The 24,608-nt window shown below is 40.5% G+C and overlaps 1 protein-coding gene across 3 annotated transcripts in view; it reads left to right on the top strand.

The window, feature by feature from the left end:
* The window catches only part of RAD51B (RAD51 paralog B), a 386,354-nt gene that overhangs the window by 230,755 nt on the left and 130,991 nt on the right, over nucleotides 1-24,608 (top strand). For 2 of the 3 annotated variants that reach the window (XM_059849716.1, XM_059849715.1), the window contains exon 10: nucleotides 2,682-2,760. The exons of the other annotated variant lie outside the window; for it this stretch is intronic. In XM_059849716.1, coding sequence (XP_059705699.1) covers nucleotides 2,682-2,760 — 79 coding nt within the window. The remainder of the gene's footprint in view (nucleotides 1-2,681; nucleotides 2,761-24,608) is intronic. 3 annotated transcript variants of the gene reach the window in all.

Genomic DNA, 24,608 nt, shown 5'->3' with positions numbered 1-24,608 from the left:
TTGTGTTATTCCTCACTTCAAAATTTCTCCTAAAGCCCTGCATGGTACTATCAGGTTACAGGCATTCACTCACTAGTTTACATTTTTTCCCCCTCTTCTTTTAGGGGGACTAAGTTTGCTGCTTCTCAGTTACGTTGCATCATCTTCAAGTTCATAGGAAAGTGACAAATACTAGCTATCAGGCCTAAATTCACATGCTGGTTCTTAGAATGGTTTCCCGATAGCAATTACCTACTTCTGCTGAATGTGCTAAATTCCTGGAGTTTTCATTCCACTCAGTTGACATGGATATGGATAAATTCCCATTACCTGCCTTTTCTTCTTGTTCAGTACTGTCCTACTTGAGGAAATGTTTTTCTCCACTGGTATGTAGGAATATATTTCATTACTATCCCAATGTAATTTCATTATAAATCCAACTTTTATCTACTTTTTGCTATTGTTAAGAATCTTTCCAGAGTCAACATTACCTGATTTTTTGGTAATCCTTTATTTATACTTCCATTTCCTGGCCTTCCAAACATAATTTTCTTTTTTTTTTAATATGTATTTCCTTCCATGCTTTATAAGTTCCTTTATATATACAAGAGCCTACTCTATGTTGACTGTTCTGGCTAGAGGATAGTTTGCAATGAACTTTTACAGTTTTTTGATTCTGCTTGAAAAACAAATCTAAATACATATTTACTTCTTTTTTTTTGTTTTTAATGTTATGTTAAATATAGCTTGATGTTATAAAAATGAATTCTCTGTACTCTATCTCCTTGTGAAATGTGCAGTTGTACTTAAAAAGTTCTTTTTCTCAGTGGGCAAATATTCAAAATAAAGTGATACCTTGGAATATTCTGAGCAGTTTCCATTTCACTGGAAAGGAAGCTAATAGGGAGTCTCAGGTGTAGCTGTGCAGCAGCCACCTTTCGGAGGGGCCCTGTGGTGTGCTGCTGAAAGGAAGTGATTTATTATAGTTTTTCATTGCTATACATAGCTATGCACATACTCTAACTGAATAAAAATGCAGTAACAAAATGTACATAGAGTTATTTGAATGTCTGTCCATGTGCATGTATGACTGTGCCTAGTGCACATGCGTATTTAGGTTAGTATTTATGTGCACAGTAGTGCATGGAATGCCAAAAATTTGACCTTAGGTGTCAGAATTCCAACTGTTTCACTTCAGGCCTTTCCAATTAAACAGCCAGCTGTTGTGGATGACTCTACCTGAGTGTTTGCACCGTTTTTCCACCCCATCCTCTCCCTTGTATTTTCAGAGCTGAGAAAGTGTGTGAAGCACCTGGAGGCAGCTCCTCTTCATTCTACTTTCTTCCTGGCAGTCTTCCTCCTTGTCTCTGTGGTAACCAGTGACAGGACCTGAGGAAATGGCCTGGAATTGTGTCGGGGGGGTTTAGGTTAGCTATTGGAATAACGCTCTTCATGCAGAGGGTGACTGGAACAGACTCCCCAGGGCTGTGGTCACAGCATCAATCCTGTTCAAGAGGTGTTTAGGAAAATGCCCTCAGGTACATGGTGTGACTCATGGTCCTGTGCAGAGCTGGGAGTTTGATTTGATGAACCTTGTGCATCCCTTCCAGCTCAGCTTAATCTGTGATAATGACAGGCAAGGGAACTCAGGTTTTGTTAGAGTGCATCAGGCATGTGGGATGTGACTCTCCACCCTTTTCTCCAGAAGATAATCCCAGAGAGAATGCTAATTTACATGGAAGAGGGGAAAGTGCTACTACAGCAGGTTTCCTACTTGGAGTATTCACAAAGTATTTACAGTATCATGTCCTTGTTCGATGGTATAAAAATGTCACTTTCATGCAGGTGACTAGGCAAGCTGTGGAGGAACAGTCCTTGGCAATGAGCAAAAATCAAACAGGCAAGCAATAGAGCTGGGCACATTTGTGTGAATTTGCCACCTGCAGGTCCCACATTCCCTATTCTGCCCATTTCTGTCTCTGCAGTTCTGCTGCAGGCTCGTCTTCCACAGAGGATGGTTCTACCCCAGTGGAGCCAAGGAGCTGGGTTTATTTCTGCTGTCACCCCAACACCAAGCTAAATTCAATTGCACTATACACCCACCCCGAGGGAAATGCAGTTCCTGTTTTGATATTTCAAGGACAAGATCCTTGAATAAAGCTTGACATGGTCATTACCCATTTTGCAGAAGAGGACATCCAGATACTTGCAATGGCATGTTGCCATCCCCAGTGTGATGACACACGAGTGGACATGCTGCTTCCAGGGGCAGGGTAAAGACAGTGGGTGGAGTTCTTGGAGAAGCCAAGGGGGCATGTCTGTGGAATGGCTAATGGCAATTAAAAGTTCCCTGTACATGGCAGTAGCAGTTTTGTCCCAAATTGTCTTTGAGTGCAAAAGCCTGAACCAGCAGCAATGGTTAAGCTTAACAGGATGCCAGTAAGACAAGCAAAATGTACTGCTTTCATGATGGTGGTTTTTTAGGACCTATAAATCCTTTTAAAATTGCAGCATGATCTATATATGTATATGAGAATATCTCAACTACTTAGAAGTGATAAGGCTAGATCAATAACTACATGTTATTCCTGAGTGTGCTTTACTACTTCTGGAAGTTAAATCTAGTGGGATGGTTTTGCAGATTTGAGCTTTGATCAGTATGTTATAAAGATGCATACTTACATCATATATTTGCTTTGCAGCTCCTGGTTGCTAAATCCCCTGTTGCTCCATTCTCCACTTTTTTCTACACCATTGAGAAATCAGGCTTGATTCTTCAGGGTAAGACCAGAGCATTGCTTGTTTTGCCTTTTCAATTAGTATTTTAAGCAGACTGAATGTTGACAACAACAACTATTATTGAAAATGGGGCTGTTTATACCAAATTAAAACCCCACACATTTAAACATTCTGGTTAACAAGGGGAGCATTCTGCTGAATTCACTGTTTTTTCTTGGATTACGCTAAATTAGTTTTCTTGCATTTTTCCATGGATCTAGAAACGGGCCCTGAAATTATTAACCAGGGCTCCCTGTTTTTCTCCAAGGTAAAGTGGAATTTGGTTTGGGTAACATAGAGTCCTATGGGATAGGTTTCTTCAGGAGAAACATACCCATCTATCATTTATAACCTATGTTAATGAATGGTTCTTCTTTAGCAAATGGCTTGGCATCAGTAACAGTACAGGAAATGAATATCTGTTTTCTATTTTTGTGATCATTTTAATGCAAATGCCCAATGGTCTTAAATTATCCTCAAATTCTCTAGTATATGAAGTGTTATGCTGAAAAGCTGGATATTACTACCATGCTGACAGGGAACTAGGTTTCATCATGGTTGTGTCCTGAATCACGTACTTTTAGACACAGCAAAGAGGGAAGTTCAACTCTTCCCTTCTTTTCCCATTTATCCCAACAAACATCCTTACTTTTTGACAAACATTCATAGATCAATTTTGTTGAGTTGATGTCTTTTGATTTGCAGCCTGGCTCCTTATCACTGTACCAGTTTAACAGACTGAATAAACTAGTCAGTGCCTGTCACTTTCTGTTCAGGGAGGACACTATGATATGCAGCCAGGGCAATGAGACAAGTGAGTATAGCTGGTTCTCAGTTTCCAGTGATGGGGAATCACTGATCCCATGAGGCACTATGGACATTTTAAGGGATGTGAACAGTTCTCCTTCTGATTGCACATTTGTCACATCCAAACAGGCTGTATCAGACTAATGACATATTTCCTAGTGACTTGATATGCTTACAACTCAGGTGATGCAAAATTTCAGAAAACAAATGAAATGAAAATGTTTTATGGTGCATTTTTTCTTCTATTTGATACAGCTACATTATTGTAATGAGGGGGGAGGTGTCTATACAGCATTTCCTAAGCCTTTGGATATCATTTTCAGTATATTTTTAGACAGCATTTTGGGCACTTGATCTGATTTATTTGGTACCAGTAATTCTAAAAGTCTGCAGGAACTAGAAAAAATTTTTATTAGTTTAAACAGAGGCTACTTGCAAGAGTTGGTCTTGATGTGTTTTGTTTCAGTATGGGGGCAGAGGATAAGCTACTTTTCTATCTTGGATATCTTGAGTTACATAGATGTTTCTGGTCATTATTTTAAAAGGCAGACAATTTCCTGCTCTGTCCTCAGGCACTAATGTAGTGAAACGTTGGGAAAGAAAGTTTTCCTATTTCAGAAACAGAGAGAATTTGTTCAGAGACAATCTTAATTTTTTCAGCTCTTTTCTGTGAGCCGTGAATGTAGCTTTCCCAGGCCTGAACCTTACCTTTAAAGAACAAGTAGGCCTGGTTACACATAATGATGGAGCAGCACTCTGATAGGAGGATATCACTGGATTAAAAGAGTGGCAATTGCTCTTTTCCCTATACCCGTATGTTTCTGGCTTGTACATTTAAAACATCGTTTGCCATTTTTCTACAAACAGATAAAATACCAGTTTGGATTTCTTTAAGTAATTGATGTCTTTATATCAGGTATTCTTTGTGCATTTTGAAAGGCAATAAGAATGTCTTCTCTGTGTGAGCCTTTTATTACTTTCTGACTACATAATTATGTTTCTATTTTCGGTATTTTTCTCCAAGATGGGTATCAAAGAAGGGTATGGTTGCCCTAAAAATGTGCCCCAGACTCTTTTACAGAGACTTGTAGGCACTTACACATGAACCATCTCACTGATTTCATGGTCTCATCCCGCATTTCAGTGATCATTATTTCTGTGGAACTAGGAAGTGAGCAAATCACCAGGAAATGTCTGGTTTGGATAAGACGCAGAAAGTGGCACCAGGCTGCCTTGTTCAAGAGAGGCTAGAGTTTTTCTGAGAGTTGTACTTGGTGCTTCTTTCCAAAGGGAAGCTGGATGCAAGGTAAGATGGCAGTCAGGGACCTAGCCCCGGGCCAGCCTGTGGCTGCTGGAGGGACAGCACACAGCGCTAACCAGTGGGATCTGTCCCCAGCCTGCTCCCAAAGGCACCTCTCCCAGTCAGGCTTTGAATTTAATTCCCTTGGTGTCAGGAGGCGAGCACATTGAGGGTGGCTGATGGGAACAAGTGGGTGGATGTGGGAACTGGTGAGAAGCAGCAGCTGGCTGAAGTGCCCAGGATTCTTTCTTTTTACTCAGGGGGTCCCATCCCGGGACCATTAACCGATAGGCCATAAACAAATTGATATCGGAAAATGTGGCTGGAAGCTCCCTGATTAGCGAGGGTGAATGGGGAATGAAAGACAAAGTGAAAGTGTGATTTAACAGTTCCACAAGCAATTTCCATTGCCACCTCTGAGGGATTAGGATGTGTGGAACGGGCTAAAAAAAAAAAATAGGAGGAGCTCCCCCCTCGCTTTGTTCTGTGGGCTGGAGGATAATAAAACTGCAGGAGAGGCAGTGTGGCTAGTTAGGGATTTCACAGACTGCTATTTGATGCAGTTTAAGGAGCCCTTCTGCTATTGTTGCAGTTAAAATGGGAAGCGGAACTGTTCTCCATTTGCAAAAGTCTCCAGCGTCCTCAGGAAGAGGGCTGAGAGCAAAAGGCTATTAAGATGGTAATGCTGCCCCATTTGGAGGAGTGTATCAAAATCCTCTTTGTCAATGTAAATTGCTGCTCTGTTTCCCTGGTATCTGTGCATCTCATGGCCTCAGTGCAAGCACAGAAATTTTTGGAGGAGGAGACCCTAGTGAAGGCAGAACTGCTTCTCTTTTATTGTCAGAGGAGATCTCCAGGCTGCCCAAGGGTCCCTTGGAGAAAACTTCTTTGCTTTTATAAACCTGAAGTGTTCAGGGATGAAGAGAATCCATTTATGCGCTCACTCTTTTATTTCCACTTCCAGACTAGAGAAATTAAATGTGATGATTGAAAAGCAAGATTGGACAGTCAGAAATGTAGCAAAGAAAAGTCTTCAGCCTCTTCCCTTCATTGCTTCAAATTGCTCTGTGCTATAGGGGGAGTGAACTGCAACCCCAAAATGCCCTCTGTTTGCCTTTACATTGCAATGCAATGTCATGTTATGTTCTGCCAGTGTCATTATTTGATGAACCTGAATTGTGAGTGCAGAATCCAGTCTGACAGCCAATCTCTATTTTGTAGAGATCTTAGACAAAAAGGCAGAAACCTGGATCAAGCACTGCAAAATATTGGAAGTTTTACCGTCTTTGCTTGTGTTTGCTCTTCTAAGAACTTGCTGTTGCTTCCCTGTTTCAATACCAGTTGAAACAGATTCCCTGTTTCAACCAGTTGCAGTGAGTGAAGTCATACCATTACAAAGAAGAGTAAAATTAAAAGAGCTCCAGATCTACTTAATTAAGAGTACAAATTGTAAGATTTTTTTTTTTCCTTGGCTACGATATAATTTCTGTTTTGATTGGAAATTGCTAGCTGGTAATTCTGTTCTGGTATAACAGAAGAAATTTTCAGCTGCTTTTGCCTAATTGTAGTTTCATTGAAATTGAATTTAGCACATACTGGGTTAGGCCAGCTGAACTAGAGGATGCTACTTAGCTCTGTGCACACATATGCGAAAAAGATAGGCTGAATGAAATTGATTTGAAGCTGTGTGCTGTGGGTGACCATCCAAGTCTAGCTTTAAAAGCAGCAGTGTTCTGGGGTATAAACACAAGTAGGCAACAAGCCTAGCTGTTACCTACCAACAGCTCAGCTGTTTGTGGAAGTCTCATTCCGTGTTCCTTAAGCAAATGCCTTCTGTTACTCGGACGCCGCTGCGAAAGGAGTCGGGGACACGGTGGCTGTTTGCCAGTCCCAGTCTGTTGGGACTCAATGCTTTAACTAAGTGATTAACATTGCTCTTCATGGAAAAACTCAGAAGCACTGAAAACATAAGTGAGTTAGGACGTGCTTTTGAGTAGTGATATATTTTCAGTTTCATAGGGTTTAAAGATGGATAGAATTATCAGTTCATCCAAACTGGCCGCCCATGTATCATAGACGTTTCCTTCAGGTACCTGATAACTTTGTTACACTGAATCATTTCTTCTAGAAAAGTAATCACTATTACTTGCAGACATAAAGAAATGTGAGTTCCTTGTTTGCCTTGATGGTGTTTTCAAGTTTTAGCTACCTTGCTGCAAAACCCTTGTCCTGTATTCCAGATGAGAATTTGTCTGCCTTCAGCTTTTGGCCTCAGTTTTGTAATGACCTTTGTTAAATGCTGTTGCTGTGTTGCTGTTAAATGGTTGCCATTTTTCATGAGTGTACTTGGCATAATGATTTATCTTGCTATGTTTTACTCTTCCTTCTTGTCTATGAATGTAACCTCAAAATTTCCTGTCTCCTGCTGAGTGGCTTCCCTTGCTGCTCAAAGAAAGAACCGAATACCTTGTATTGTTAAAGGGAAGAGTTTGGGGGTTGTGCCATAGGACTGGATAATTAGTTTATTAATCCACCCTTTCTGCTGCCCTCTTCTTCACTGCACACAACCTGTCTGAACACAAACACGCTCACCTTGCATGTAATGTCCTATTGAGGCAGGTAACTTATTATATGTAGAAACAAAAGAATGTGGCACTTGGAAGAGAGTGTCTTAAGTTCCACAGTAGTAAGGGAAATGATCTAGTAACAGCTAAATCTAGGGAAACCTTGGTACATTATGTTTCATTTGTCACTAAGGTAATGAAAGAGGCTCATTTTGATCTCTAAATAGCATAGGGTCTGGGTTTGTAGTGCAGCATGGCAAACTGTCTCCAAAGTGCTATAACTAATTTCTTTGGCTGAAGCACGTGAAAAGTGCCGCATTTTATTTTGTAAAGAAACAAGTAGTGAGGTAGAAAAGGAATTCTGAAAGAAAGGGCAGCATTATTTGTATTGTATTGTGTGGGTTTGAACAGTGAAAGACAATGATTTACTGCATCAAAAGCTTTTATTCAATTGAAGAACTGTAACTATAAAGTAACCTTTGTCTGGAGCAACATGGATATAATCTGTAAAATGAAGCAGGGTTGTACTTGATGTGTGAATGGGTGGAAGACAGATTAATGGGAATAGAGTTGTGCATTGCTATTGAGATGGTAAAAGATTTGCAGTGCCACTGGTGATTTCCAAGCCTATTGGAGGGATAAAGATGAACTGATCATTGTTAGGATCTCTGTGGGGTGGAACCATTTTTGCTGTATTCCCCACAGGATGTTGAAAGTCTCATGCTATTTCTAACAGGTTTGGAATAATGAGAGCAAAGAAGCACTATCAATTTGTAAGTTAAGTCCATCCTGGGAGTAAGGAATGAGAAAAAAAATAAGACTGCCATCATCCCAATGCCAGCAACATCACCCATACAGATATAGCTGACATCAATGAAAATTTCCTTTTGTTCAGGCAATTCATGGCATTTTGAGGAGTGGGTTACCAAACCTGGCCCAGGAACGGTGTTTGCTTGGGTGAGGGTGTCCTCATTAGATGGGTTTGTGGGAATTGCTCTACTGCTCTGCAGCAGCACTGCCAAAGCCTTGCTGTCAAATGAAGCACTGCCAAACTCCACAGCTGTCAGATGAAGGAGGGCAGAGAAACAGAGCACAGATGCAAAACCAGCTAAAAATGTTTATGATGAGACATGGAAAGAAAACTTCTTTTTAATGATGAAGGAAGACTAGAGGCATCTTGGGTTTAGATCCAGTAGAAACCAAATAAACTGTAATTTCAATAAAATTAAATGTTTCTCTTTGCAAACATGACCTTTGACATAGTGGCATAGTAGATAAAGGCAGTAGATTGATAAAGTTTCTGGCCATGCTTGTTCCTGTGAGCTTAACTTGTGTGAGGATATCATGCTGCATAAATCCAGTTTAGCACAATGTTTTGAATTTCCTGCTTTTTTCTAAAAGTTCATGTAAAGATACTGGAGATACAGTACTGCTGTCTTGCACTTAAAGCCAAACATGTTCCTTAGTGCTTTACTAGATTGCAACTGGAGTGCCAGCATTTAATTTGTCTGAAGTTGTACTAAATGTAATACAAAAAAAAGTTTTAGTGCAAGCAGTGTGCCAAATCTGTTCTCATTTATACAAGTGCGAATCAAAACTAATTTCTTTTAATCCAGTGCTGTTAAAACAATGAGCTGAAGAGTGTAAGTCTGTTCCCCTCTTTTCAAGGCTGGCATAGGCTTCCTGGGACAAAATGATCTCACTTCAGAGAAATCTTGTCCTTACCAGGCTCTCTGTAATGAATTCCTGATCAAAGTGGGCTGCTCCCCTGGGTTTTCAGCATAGTGCTAAAGCAAATGGCCTTTTTCCAAAAGGCTTTTAACATAAGGAGTGTAATTGTCTGTTGATTAGAGGTAGTGTCTGTGATTTGTGACAATATATTGTTCTGGGAACTGAACATTGTCATGGAAGACTAAGACTTTACTAGTAATTGCCTGGATTTAATGTAGATGTCACATCTTTCAAGCTACAGATTTGTAAAATAAGGTCAAATGTACCTAAAATGGACTTAATGTTCTTAAGTGAACACGTTCATGAGTAGGAAGCTAAATAAACTTGTTTTCCAGACAGAGTAAAGGCTCATGCCTTTCTGTGCAGCTTACGAAGGTAAAAGACAGTTGAGTCTCAGTGATTTTTTCTTTTCTTACGTAGGCACAGCTAAGTTTCTTTTGCTATCCTCAAAGGTTATGTCTGTACTGGCTTCCCCCACTAACATGTTTGGTGAAGCCATCACTGATGTCATTTGATCTTGTGAAAATATAATTAGCAATAGAGGACTATGACCCAAATTACTTACCCTTGGTAATACATACAACTTTCCTTTAGCTGTAGGAATTTATGTATTACTAAAATCTGGTAACATCCCTAAGTGTTCAGCCTGTTTTCCAAAGAGAAATGCTGGACACTTTATTGTTGCCTCTGCTGAGGAGATCCAAGAGTTACGTACAGTCTAAACTCTGGAAGTCTCCAGAGTGCAAGTCTGTGTAGGCAAGCACACTTGAATAGCACCTCATCAAAACTAGGAAACTTTGCCTGAGGAGAGGTTTACTAGCACAGGGATAACACTTTACAAATAGGGCTTCCACTGCTTTGACCCCAGTGCTGTTTTTCTTTGAAACTTTATGTTTTGAGAATTAGCACATCCTGAACAACTTCATGTATCTCTGCATCTGATGTGTTGACTTGCCCTGGCACAGATATAAATTATCTTCTCATAGAATCTTAAATCTATCTTGATAAGATGGAATAGGAATATGTAGCACTTTCTTAGAAACAGGCACATGTGATAAACCCTCTCAGCAAACAATGGTTTACTTTAAATGCTTTTTCTCATTACAGTCATTCCCTAAAATTCATAATGTTGGGCTGTTACTGAAAGTATTTTTTGCAATGTTCCTTTGAACTTTAGCACTGCTCCTCAGTGTTTATGTTGTAATGAAACCAAACCTGGTCATTTGTCACTCAGTTCTGTGAAGACCCCTAAAAAACTTTTGAGATTAAATTTCAGGGCCAGATAGAGTTAAAGAAGCATTATAGAGATAAGAGAAGCAGCAAGGTTAGTCAGCAGTTTGCTGGAGTGTGGTGTACCAGCCCGGGCTGTCCCTTGGTTTGCCACCTGACTAACCCTAGAGGGTCTGCCTTAGGGCACATAGGCAAGGCAGCACAAGCCTGCAGGAGTGAAGAGGAAGCAAAGGCAAATGATGCTGCAATTAACAGTTCAACAAAAGATGTTGTTGAAAAGATTTTACTTTAATTGTCCACTGAATCTCATTTTCATGTAAACGTCCTAGTTTTGCAACTACACAAACATTCTGCCATACTCTCCCAATGCTCTGTGAAGGTGCACTTCCCAGAAGCAGCAGCTGAGATGTGAGGAGTGAGGTTTCTAGAAAATGCTGGGGAATATTAGAGTCTGAACAGTCTGAACTGGGTGCTGTGTGCTGTTGTGGAGGCCTCAGCTGAAATATGCCTTACTATTCAGTGAATAGGCTTAGAATAAGCAGACTGAAATCCAAAGTTGTGAACCCCAAGTGTTGCATTGGTGAAGATCTTCTGAGTGAATTTAGGGATGGGATGAGATTTTTTCTTAGTAGCATATATAAATATCACATTCCTCCTTCAGACTGCATATGCCTGATGGAGGAATGCAGTCTTGAGACATGACAGGTGGGAACTGCACACCACATCTTTTACTTTTCTTCATGCTACATTTGTGCTGTGAGTGAATTACCCAAAACAAGATATTGGGCAGCCAGGCACATACACTGCAGCTGCGAGTCCTAGCTGTGAGCTAGACCATATCCTGCCTGCTGTGGCATTTGCTGAAGTCCACAGAGGAGCAGAACATCCTGTTTGCTTAGTTTTCTTTTGTCTGCCCCATACCAGCACAGGGAGAATATTACTCTATATCTTTCCTCTTCTGCTCTGAAATTGGATCACAGCACTCATGATTTTGTTCAATAGCTGGAAATGCTGAGGATATCCGATTGCTGAGGTCTCTTATTTTAAACACCACATGCCAGGAAAAGTATGTGGGATCCCACCAGCTTAGCACTGGAGGGTGCAGGATGCATCAACAGGAAAACCAAACAAAACATGAAGTGAAATTCATTTGAAAAGGGAAGGGACTCACAGACCACCAATCAGTAGTGTTTAAACTCTTCATATCTGCACAATAGGCCTTTTATTTTCCTTTGGTTCTTCTCGATATGCAAACTATCTTAAACTGATTTTTAGAGCTGCAGCTGGCACCAAAGGAGTGGGACCTGTAGGTGCTCATTACCTTTGAAAATCAAGCCAATGTATTTGGATGCAGTAGTAAAAGGCAAAAGCACTAAATCAGGATGGTGAAAGCATAACTTTGATTGTTATGTTATGTGATCCTGGCCACCTTCATGTTGGATACAGAGGCAGGGCCTCACACAGAGCACACCACAGCTCAAAGGTATGTTGTTTCTTCTTTACCTGTCAGCCTTCCTTCCCCTACAATTCTGTTGCCTTGCTTCATCACTGCAGTCCTTCCAGCTGAGTAACACTGGATAGAACTTTATTTGAGTTTAACAGAACTTAGATGAACTTTCATTCATCCAGAATACTTTCTTTTCCTTGAGAAACAAGTTTTTTTAGCCAAGAGGTCCAATTTGGCTAGCAGTACCAAGGATGGGCAGCCACCTGAGTCACAATTTGATTTTCATTTGGAAGACTTGTTGTGCCCTAGGAAAGGTTTGTAAGTAATGGATGAAAGTCAGAGCAAGCCCTGATTGCTCTGGTGTAGAATGAACTAAATTCCACTGTCACATCTGAGCACAAAGGTGTCCCTCAAGCTGGTCCCAGCTGCCTGGGCTCAGAAAGGGCACCATTTACTGCTCTGTCACTTAAAGGGTACAGGAAAACTTAATACACAAACTGAATTTGCAAATTCAAGGCTTCCTCTGGCAGAAGGGATAAGAGAGCTGGCCCACTGAGGGCTGCAGCCAGCAGTGTGGCATTAATTTGGAGGGAAAGCTCATTTAACTTGCCTTCTGTTACTGCTTGCCTCAGACTAGAAGCTTTCTCAGTTCGTTGGGTGTCCTTTTTTTTTGTTTTTCACAGTGCCACATATTGTTGGTAAAATAAGGAAACTTGAAAACAGAGGAAGTAGAGGTAATGTTGATCTTGAAACAGCAGCAATTGAAAAGACCATTCACAGTTTCCTTTAAAACAAAACCAAGGGGTAAGATAATGCTAGCCAGGGCTGGGTGCCCAAGAGAGCATCATAATGAAGCATCCACTGTTATTGTTCAACTCAGTGTTTGTTCTTCATGTGAACAAAAGGAAGGAAGAGCTCTGCTATCAGGCTGGAGAGGAAGGAGTCTTTGTTGCCCTTGGCTACCCTAACTTTAAATGTGAGGAAGCACAGGGCACTGCAACATAACCTTTCTGCAGTATTAGATGAGGAAAATTGATAGTTCAGGAGGTTAAGGGCGGGCACTGTTTCTCTAGGCTTCCCTTTCATGACAGCCCCAAATCAGGTATGGCAGTGCTAGTATTTATTTAGGTCACATGAGGTTTTAAAAACCTGGGTTTAAACCCTGGTACTTCTGCTTTGCTGCTTCTCTGCCATGTGATTCTTCCTCTGTGTTGTTGCTCACCATAGGAGCAGTAAGGGATGCCATTTCCTTATTGAATGTGACAGGCACCAGTGTCCTGAGTATAAAGTTCAGTCGTGTTGCTGAATGTGTCTGCTAGAGACTGAGTCAGGTTTACTGTATGCTTCTGTTCCTGCTCCGCCCGTGGGTTTGTCTGCTGAAGTGGCACAATTCCTGCTGTCCCTCTCCCCATCTTTCAAGTCATGAGGATGACACACTGTCAGATTAGTGATAAAGTTTACCCTGCTCAGAACCATTGTTTCAGATTTTCAGATGACTCAGGCAATGACTGTGTCATCAGCTAACCTCAGGTTACAATTTAAAGATACCCCTGCAATCATGAAATTCTGATTAGCTTGCTGTGTGTTAGTTCTCATCTGGCTTTGTCTAGTCCATACTACCTCTGCATACTAAGAGACACTGGAGAAACAGATTTGCATCCCATGAGAGGCAATGCTGTTGTGCTGGGGTGTTTGAAAAATGTAGGTGCATATTTTGATTCTGATATACAGTGTTCATTCCTTGTATATGATGCTTTGAAATTTCTGGACAGACAATAAAAGCAGCCCACAAATAAATATCAGCTTTGTCTCCCATTCAGGGTGCATCCTTGCATTGATTTCCTGTTAATTCAAGGTTACCATGGCCCATGATGTACAAAATGACACTTCCACACATTTATGTGAGAGTCTGTTTCCATAAATCTGAAATCTAATTCTTCTCACAACGGTATGTTTTGTGAAAGTTCTACCAACATTACTGTAGACAGAGAAAGAACATTACTTAGATAAAATAGCCTTCCTTTGTTTAATGCAAGTGATCTGAGGGCTTGGTGATTTGTCATAGGGAAGCATTTGGTAAGAATGCAAAGAGAGTAGGGAGAATCCCGTGAAGCTACCGAGAGGTCAAGTGTAAGAAATGTTCTTTAAGGTGTCATAGTAAGTCAACTATATACCATTAAAGGCAGGAGAATTAGATATTTGAGGCTCAGATTAGATATTTGAGGTATGATCGGTTTGTGTGTAAAAGCATGCTAGATACAGGAAGAAATAAATACCATATTGCATTGTTGGTATTGTGGCTCTGAAAACCCACTAAGTTCAACACAAAAAAATGGAAAAAAGGCTCTGAATGTCCTGAGAAATTAAATTTAGAAATAAAATTCATTCAAACCACTCACCAAAGTAGCCTTCTGAAAACAGGTTGGTTTTTATTTCATATAATAGATATGAAAGCTCAGTAAAATGCTGAAAATCCAGATGGGCCAGTGGGGGGAATGATTCTGCCTGTACCTAGTTTTCTTATGTTACTGGCATCTTAAAGTGTGGAGGTTCTTTAAAGAAAAAAATTCCAAGATTAGATTTAGCACATTTTAGTCAGGGCACAGCAAGTATACTCAGTTTACAAATACAAATGTTTTGTGTTTGTTTTCCTAATTACTATCCCTAGAAATTATTTGTTTCTTAAAAGCTAAAAGGAATTCTTTCCTTCTCACATATCATCATGAGTGGTTTTAATAGAATAAATTGTGTCTTTGCCAGTTTACACAGTTGTCTTCAGTTAGGCCAGTCATGGTGGCTTATGTATACAGTTACAGTTTTTGTACTTGGGTGTTAAAATACATCTGAAGAGGCATGGAAGAAATAAAATTTACTTAGGTTTTTTGTGAACTCTTTTCTGAACAGAACTAGCAAGGCTGAGTAAATAACTAAGATTCATTAGTGTGGCTGAAGACAATAGATGAGCTCCTGAGTACTGTCAGGGAACAACTATCTTCAATAAAAGTAGGTGCTGGTTTGGTGCATCTTTAATTAGAACTGCCTAGCACAGTGGAAAGGGTTTCCTCTCCCTCTTAGAGCTAGAGGGCTTGGCATCTCCCTTGGGGTGAAACTAGAGCATTTATCTGAAAGTCTTCTTGAGTAAAGGACAACCCTATGACTTTCTTTATATAAAGTGTTTTTATGACCATCCATATCTACTATAATAATTTCAACTTGCAGAAGATGTAAAAACCATGTAGCCAATACAAGAGGATTTGAAGCCTTCTATCAAAGCCATGCCTGATGGAATTGCTTTCTGTTGGAGCAGTATCATGACAGACTTAATCAGTGGTTTTAATTAAGAGTAAGGGTCCCATTATAATAGATATGAGGGGTGGCAGTGGATAAGGCCATGATCTAACTGGAAAGAAGAGGAGGATCATGGTCAGTGGAGTTCTGTGTTGCACTCCAGCAGCACATGTCTTGCAGGTCATTAGTGGCCGGGAATAGGCTAAGCTGTTGCATGGCTTCCTCCACAGCTTTTTCCTTGGAACCAGCCTTAGCCCAAGGCTGCCTTTACTGCCTAGGGTTAGGGTTAGGGGTTAGTGTTCCCCTTCCTATTGCCTCACCTTTGTACCTGTTTGGACGGGGAAGGCTAATGCAATGCCATTTTACAACACAAATCAAAAGACAGCACTTTGATACAATGAAATTTGGTATGATTTCTTCCTTTTCCTTGGATAGAGACTTACTGAACCCTAGACATGAGGAGAGAGGTGCAGTCCTTACGTGCATCCTCTAATAAATTTCCTCACCAATGGATTAGGCTTGGTAACAGAACTGTTTGCTGTAGGAGAAGGCTGAATCCTGCCTGTGCACAGGTAGAAGCCTTTTATAAAAGAATCCTGTTAAAAAGAGTAAACCTGTTAAAAATCAAGTTAACTGATCTGACAAAAGGAACAAGAATAGATGACACAGCATTAGGGAAAAACTGTTTTTTAAAGAAGCAAAATGGTTTTGTTTCCACAAGCTAGCAAAAGGGATATTGGTTGCTGCAGCAGGAATCTAATAGCATCAGATTCACCAGCCTGGTTTATTTGTAGGGATATGTTCAGTGAACATTTCAAGCACTCCCGAAAGAAAAGAGAGACTGAGGACTTAGCTATGTTTTATTAACATTTTCTTTCCAAAAGAAATCAAACTGAAGAAGACAACTGAAGATAAATCCTGATTTCACTTTATTATTCGTTGTTGAGATATGCATTTATCAGAAGAAATGAGAAACAGATTACACCAGCAAACACATCTGGCCTTAGACTGGCCTTCAAGTCATCCAAAAAGAAGCACAAAATATGGAGTTGTTTACAGCCAGGCACTTAAAATCCCGCACAGCTGCAAGGGTGAGAGGCAGCAGAATAAACTCTCAAGACAAGCTGACAACAGCTCCATTGCCGGGGTGCCCCTTTGCAGACGAGACAACAACAGATGAAGAAATCTTGAGAATGACCCAGAGCAGTGCTCATTAGTGAATGAAGCACAGGCAGGAAATGGGACAAGATTTCTTTTGTCATAGTTTTTCACCCAGCTGTCTGCCTGTCCCACAGCCACCCACATGCAATCAAATATAGTCATAGTCAACCTCCAGAAAAGTTATACAAATAAAACCTCCAGTGATTGCATACAGACTCCTTCCAAGTTACATTTGCCCCATTAGCAAGGAATGAAAAATTACTGGGTTTAATCCAGGCACCTTTATCATTGCAATTGAAACTTACTAGGAGGGGTTGTATTCAGGTAAATCTGATAGAACTATGTGATTCCTCTTACTAGTGTCATCTGGACATCTGTTTCTCTGGATATATACTATCTATTATTGATTTACTAACACTTTTACTACTTCTACTTTGTTTCCTTCTTATGGCAAAGCTGTGATTTTTACTCTATACTCTCTTTGTAAACCCTCTTTGTGTTAAACAGATGTGTGCAATACCCAAAAAGGAGAGCATTAACAAGCAGAGAAAAACATTTCTGGACTTCTGAAATGGAACCTGTGGAATCAAATGCCATTTTGAGATTTTTTAAGTTATCATAATGACATTGAGACTCCAGCTTCTTTGGGACCTTTTTTTTGCAAGTACAGCTCACTTAACATTTTGCTCAGAGGCTATAAAAAACATTTTGTTCTTCTTATGGATTGAATACAGTTTTTTATCTATATTTTTCAGCTGGAGTTAAATAACAGAAGTCTGTGACAGAGAATTCTGTAACTCTTGTTTTTCCAAATGGTAGCCATCCTGTTGCTCTCCACCAGGAGCCACCTGTCTGTAGGGTACTGAGTAGTTACATTCTACTCCAGTGCTGTTCCTTGTGCCTTTGTGTTTGGCTTTGCTGCTCAGGTGCAGTGGCCATTTCTAAATGGAGCAGTTGTCTATGAGCTGTTCATGAGAGTCTTCTAAGTGGAGATCTTGAACACACCAGCACTGAGATTGAGCATCAGTAAAAATGAGTGTCATATTTGTAGTCTATAGCAATTATTTAAAAATCATGGATTCATGCAGTCTTGAGCCATCCAGTGTGTAGAGTTCCAGAGTGGCATTAGGCAGTCAGAGAATTCAAGCTGGCATAAAAAAAAAAAAAAATTCCAGCCCCTTCCCACCCAAAATTGTCAGCACCGATACAAGACAACTCTCTCTAGTGTCAGCACCTCTATTTAGAAATTTTGACTCAGTCCATGTGAGTATCTTGACATTTCTTTCACACTCTGAAGTATCTACAAGGAGCTGATCTGAGACCAGCTTATTCCACCCTAGCTAGCAGAGAGACCTGAGATACAAAAGGGTCATAATTGCCAATCAAAGTGATTTTATGTTAAACAGGGAGGGGTTGCTGCCAACTATCAGGACAGTCTTTGAGGCATCTGGTTTGTTGCTTTTGGAGTCCCATTAATATCTCTTCTGTGCTGTTACAATGGTAATGGAAGCTATCAGACATTACTGCATCTCCTCTTACCACTGTGTCTGGGTGCAGTATCACTAGAGCTTTTAGTTGTGTATTTTTCTCCCCACATCTCTCATTTCTCATCTTTATTTGAATCACAGTCTTGTTCAGCAGGTCAGCTAATGGAGAGCAGATTTTTTTACTTATTCTGGTTCTTTTTTCCCTTTTCCCTCTATTTATATAGCACACAATTTGTAATCTTTTTTAAACCAAAGAAGAGAGAAGTCTTGAGTTCATCTAGATTAAAATCAGCTGCAGCCTATTAATGGACTCAGCCCAAGACTGAGACTTTAGGAAACAAAAACACTGGACTAAATTATACTGAACTGGCCTCTGTCTCCTGGTGAGGGGATTCATATAGCAAGAGGAAAGGGGAAAAGGGGGGTAAAGGGAGAGGATCTCCATGTGGTTTTAATTCATTTTGATTCTCTTCCTGAAGCTAATTTACCCAACACAAAGGCTCTGTAGTGGGCAGCCAGCTTTTTAGAAGTTTGGCTTTCACTGATAAACAGCTCAGTTCCTGTTCTGAAGGTCCGAGATAGCTCAGACCTGTGTGTAATCAGCCAAAGTTTAATGTGAGTATTTTGGTACAGGGTATTTCAATTACATATTAGAGTCCTTTCATCATCTGTCAGAGTGTATCCTGAAGACTCTCAGATAATTGATCTAACTCCTCCATTCAGTCTGTCCCCAGAAACAGACAGTGAATTGTCTCATTGAAGAATCAGAATAGCAGACACATGCAAGTCAGGCCAAAAGTGCTTCCACTGGCATGGCACTCACAGAAGGCAGTTCTCAGGCTCTTCATAGGAGCCTTTGCCACCAAAGTAGCAATGTACTGTTCTCTGCTAAAGGGAAAATACTCGTTGATTCTATTCATTCCCTCTGACATTAAATCTTTTTTATTGCATTCTTAGTCCCATTACTGTGTGTAGTCCTCTAGCAACATGCAAGAAGTTATGTCTTTGCCCTAAAAAAGCCAGACAGTGGGTGGAGAAGTGAAGCAAGCAGTAAATCATTAGCTGGAAATTGCTTGATTAATTATGTTAGGCTCAGACTGTCTTTGGTTACAGTTTTCATGTATTTAGTGACAATAACTTGTAATCTAAACAAACTAGAAGGCAAATGGGGAGATTAATGAAGGGACTGAGATGGAGGAGGGAGTGGAACTGGGCCTTGGAAGGAAGGGTTGACTTGAGACAATAGCTGTGCATGTATGGCTTCCCAGTGCTTCAGTCCCATGTGCAAATATTTGTTATGGGAAATGAGTAAAAGCATGGTCCAAATCTATCACTGCCTAATAAGCCACAACAATCAGCACTAGTTGTTCACTGCTCTATTAATGTGTCCTAGGAATGAGTAACATCAAAGCAAATACAGTTTTAAGATTAAGATCTGGGGATATCTGGCTTCAACTGCTAATTCTTGCTGGTTTTGTGTAATAATGGACAAAAGAATTTCACCATGTCCTGTTTTCAGTCTTCTAATTTACAGAGATGCTGAAATGTTCAGCATTATGTGAAGGACGCTCCATTTCTACAGTGATTCATTCTGTATACATATAATGCAGTTACTGTGTAGTTGTCCAGGAAGCCTTGTATATCCTTATCTGGGCAAGTTTTTCCAAAGTGAATTTTGCATTTTCATGGCTTTCCTGCTTTATTATTTAGTTCAAGCAAAGGTTTAAATGCAGAGAGAATCCCTTCTACTTTGCTTGACAAATAATTTCTCACATTTACAACAGGCCATCTGGAGACTAGGCTGAGCAGGACATGGTCTTTCCATGGGAGTCTCCTGTAGTTCTTCCTAAGCACATGCTGTACCTCTCCCATCAGCACCCAGTTCACCTCCTGTGTGCCACAGTGCTCTGAAAACAGGCCGGAGCTGCTGCAAAGCTTTCAGGAATTAGACTAGGTTTTTTAAGGATAAACCAAGTTTGAATTGATGTACTGGAAATCTTCTTAGCACTTCCTGCCTGTATTTCTTCTTTCCAAAACTTTTAAGGTATGATGTAGCTGAAATAAAGTGACCTGAAGGCTTTTGGATACTGTAAGGTACTTCACTTTTTCCCTTGGCCTTCCTCAAATGCTGCTGGAAGCAAATTGGTTTGCTGTCCTTTTTGATTACTTTGTTTAGTTCTTCTACTTTTATTCTGTCAGTAAGTCTGTTATTTGTCTAATGCTCAGACAAATTACTTTCTCCTCTCACCCCAACCTGTTAAATATAGATGACTCCAACTGAAGTGGTTGAAACCTTATTTAGAAATTACTGGAAGTAATTAGCCATCTAGGACTTGGCCAGAGATTTATTTTAAGGCTCAAAGTAATCTAATAGTATTCTGAGAGAGTAAACTTAATTTAGGATGGCTTTGGATTACTTTTGTAAGAAGAAACCTGGTTTTGGTATTCTTTACACACACACACACACACCCCCACCCCAACAAAAACAAAAAGTAAAATAAACAGTTTTATGCTTTTACTATTCCACAGCTAGCAAATTACCAAAGAAACAGTTGCAGTAGTTTGATAGAGTAAAAATTGTGTAACATTGGCTTACTGTAAGCTACACATGCTAGGATATGCTTCCTCTGTTGACAAAGATACCATTTTCATCCCCAACACTTTTAGAAGCAGAGCTACATTTCTTATTGCCCTAATCTCCACATTTATGGCATCTGTTCCCATGATTCCCTTTGTCTTTTGAGGTCCAGACCCTGCACAGTCTGTGTCTTTTTGTAGTCTTTTGTTTTTAGTAATTACTAAACAAAGCATTATTTAACTGTAGCTTTATTTAGCTTGAAAGGAAATGCAGTGCTAGAGCAACCAGTTTCAATAGGTTTTAACCCAAGACATAACAAAAAGCCACAGTCTTTTTCTTTCATTGATTCCAACCTGAAGAAACCAGATAGTTCAAACAAAAAACTTATGAGAAGGATGGGGTTCAGTCATTTCAAGGCATCATGCTATAACACAACTTTGAGAAACCTATTTTAGTGCAAACCTAGTTTGCAGACTTTCCCTACTTATATTACTTACTCTTGGTTCCTAACATAAAAGTTGTCATCTCAACCTTAAAGCTAGAAATGCACTTTTGGAAAAGAGAGAAAAAAATTGAGAGCACAATATTCAGTTACCATTAAAAAAGTTTTATCTTGATATTCTACTCTGACTCTGTCCAATTAGATCCTTTGCTGTCATACAAAATGGTGTAGTTGGTAAGGCGTTGATCCTGGATGTTCCCAGGGATCTGGCACAGCAGAAGTGATGTGTTACTACCAGGCTGAGCTCTAGTCACCTGTGCACTGTGAAGGGCCTGCAATACTTGCTCATATTTTACCTGTAGAGAGGAAATATCTCAAACTTTTTTCAGTTTTCAACTACATAAAATTCTCTGCATAGAGGGAGAAAATGGAGACAGGGGGAGAGACATCCTGCTTTCATGTTCTTCTCATGGTCCTGTAGCTGGCTGCACAAGCGCGTGGGCAGCCACACGTGCCAAGGCACCCAGAGCTCTTGTGCAGAGCAGCACACGTGCCCTTACGTGACTCAGACTGTTTCACTCCTCTGCTCTGGTGGCTGCCACAGGACAGGAAGAAGGGCCCGCTGGGAAGGTTTATTTTAAGAAGTTGCTGTATGATTTTGGTTCCTTTTGGCCGCAGTGTTCATTGTAAGCACAGAGCAAGAAAGCAAGAGCTTTCTTGGGGATGCTCTGTGCGAGCTGTGTGGCTGTCGTTGTTCCTCATTTGCCCTCTGCTCCAAATGTAGTTGGTTTCAGAGTACTCTGCTGATGTGTCAGGTCAAGCTCCTTGGTTTCCACTTCTCAGATAACCAGTAGTTCACCCTGGCAGCTGTCAAACTGTTCAACTTTCCTTAAAACTATTCCTACTAGTGTAACAGTCTGCCAGTATTTTGCCATAAACAGATATTCTTTGGGGATATCTGCATCTGTGGTAATCTGAGGAAGCTATGGGTAGAAGCTGCTATACAAGGTGTACATGTCATCACAGTCTGAAACTTCACTTAAGAATAAAAGGCAGAATAATATACATATGCATCCTGTAATATGATTGGGGTTTTACAGAAATTCCATTTGGAGGATATGTATAGTTATTGCCATACTTTGCCTGGGATGCTTTCTAATAGTTTCTGAAATGAGATGGCTTTATTTTTAGAGAGCTCCAAGAAATAAAATTGTTCTTGGCTTAGGAGTTTTGCTGCTGGTTTCTCTAACAGCTGTTGAAGAACAGGCCACGAGTTCTTCCTTATCACTTCTGCCTGTTGGTGAACAATGGATTTGGAGCTCTTTCATTTTCCTTTTAGAGTGTTGGGAACATTGCCATACAGCCTAAAGCATAATGGTGGAGGAAGAATGAAGTTATTTGCTTTGGTCATCATCAGTTTTTAACAAAACTGAGACGGCTCAGTCTGGTGCATTTTCCATTAACTGGGTGTACTGTACATTGCTTTCAAGATTTTTGTGCTGGGCAGCACTTTGTAGATCTTTGGTACACTCAGACTTCCAAGCAATGTAGACTTCCCAGTGTAGGTCAAATTCTCTTACACTTTCTGTCTTCTTTCGTGCAGCACTTTCCACGAAAGTATTCCAATAGTATCAGGTTATTTGCTTATTTTCCTGAATTACTAGTTCTAAAACCTCTTTCTCATACTGTTCAGAGAGAAAGAGTCTAGTGAATAAAAGCAGAAATTGGAGAACAGTTGACTGTTTTGAGTAGAGCTTTGAGAATCCAGTCATGCTGGTTTTCTGGGTCTACTTAGCATTTTGCTTTGATGCTGTATGTCCTGTACCTTCACCCTGTGAAGGGTGAATACAAAAGTAGAATGTTGGTGCTAGTCCAAAACTTTGTTTATCATTTGTTACCTGAATTTCAGTGCCTGAGGTTCCACAAAAGAAGTTTTCTTTTAAGGTTTTTGCTTCAGTTTTGGGTTGAATCTATCCAGAAAATGTCTTGTGGCATATTAATTGAATTTTTGCAGGTTTTTTTATCCATCAGGAAATAAATTTCCTGAAGTTCTGAGCCAGTGGAAGAAGGTGAAATAAGATAGAAGATGATCATGTAGACAACTTCATGTTTGTTCAGAGGATTAGTCTTCAGATTTTTGCCAAGTTTCATATAAAAGTTTGGTCTGGCTCTGATGTAATCCACAGTGATTCATCTGCTTCCCACTGTCTCCCAAGAGGGTGAATCACGCTGTATATCTCTAAGATAAACTATCAACATACACTGAGAGAGGTGTCATTCAGGTAAAAGAATGATAAACAAATTACACTAGAAAACATACTGTCCTGAGGTCAAACATTTCCCTGTAAGTGACAGCTAGCAAATACATGGAAATGTCCTTTACCTGTTCTAGATTGTCTGTTTTGTATTTCCTCTGCCTAGAAAAATATGAGACTGAGAAGCAGACAAGAATAAGTTTCTTTCCTGATATTGAGCACCATAGTTGGGAAGGTTGTTTTCTTCTTCCTGCTAAGTCCCCTGGGCATGTGGTTTTTTTCCTCAAACATTGCTTGGTAGTATGAGCTGGAAGAGATGGTTCTGTTTGGGATAAAACCTTATTTATTCCCCCCCCCCCCCCAATTTCTTTTTTTTTTTTTTAATACTAGACTAAACTACTATGTCATTTGAAGAATAAAAATAAATTTTCTATTTCTATATCAGATTTTCTCCCCAACCTTTTATCTACTGATTTGGCTGATTTGCAGCCCTTCTTTCCCTCTCTCCTTGCTGATAACTAATGGATTTGGTATTAATCCAACCTTTCAGTGCACGCACCACCATGCCAAGGAGAGTGTGTGCAGCTATTCTGTCTGCTTTGGAAGCCTGCAGATGCAGCCAGAGCTAGAACAATTCCTGTATTGATCCCACACTTGTCAGTTAATCCGTCATAAGGCATGGGAATCCTAGCCCTATCCACATCTGCCTGCATAACTGCAGGGGGAAAACCAATTCTCTGAAGCTCTCACCAGGAAACAAGAAAGCAAAGACAAATGGGAGCTTGCTGGGAGAGAGGGTTGTAAGCTGCTGGGCCAGAGGGCTGTGAGATTGCCTACCTGCTCCACCCTTCCCCCTGACTCCTTTTCATCCTCCTGCAGGTCAGCAGGATCAGGTTTATGTTAGTGAACCATGAAGCTTATCAAATAAATGTTGCAGCAGCAGGTGTTTGGCTCTCTCCACAGGCCAAGTCTAACAAGGTTGATATTGTGTCTTTGGCCAAAGTAATGCAGTAATTACTTTTCTGGGCTTGGAACGCCCAAGAGATTTCTGGGAACTAGTCAGAAAAACAAACCTTGCTAAGAGTAGGGGATTTTTGAAAAGGAGCAGTGGTGCTCTCTGTGCCAGAAGGAGAGGACAGGCATTTTGAGTGCAGCATCCAGCGTGGTGCCCCATCCCCTCATAGACTGCTCATGTTACAGGGGCCTGGGACAGAGGCAAAGTGCCTGACTTTGGTTGTTCACGTTGGAATGGGCAGCTTATTTTGGCCCACGGTGGCATGTGGAAAGGCAGCTGCTTCCTTTAAGTCATTAATGTGCACTGTAAGAGTTGCATAGCATGCCATTCCCACTGCTGTCTTTCTTGCTTTGTGCATTTCCCTTGGAAGCTCTGAACACAGGTACTGAGGTACAGGACATGCTGCAGCCTAATTACCCTAGAGGAAGAATGAGATCTCACAGCACAGCTCTGCTGTGCCCTGCCCCTTTCTCTCATGTAGTCCCTCTCTGGCCAGGGAGGAGAAAGTTAAAACAGATCTGTACAGTGATGACATTTAAAAGCAGC

The sequence above is a fragment of the Haemorhous mexicanus genome, chromosome 6 (genome assembly GCF_027477595.1).
Source record: "Haemorhous mexicanus isolate bHaeMex1 chromosome 6, bHaeMex1.pri, whole genome shotgun sequence".
Lineage (NCBI taxonomy): Eukaryota > Metazoa > Chordata > Aves > Passeriformes > Fringillidae > Haemorhous > Haemorhous mexicanus.
Note: the sequence above shows the minus strand (reverse complement) of the source record. Positions and strands in the feature narration are given on the sequence as shown.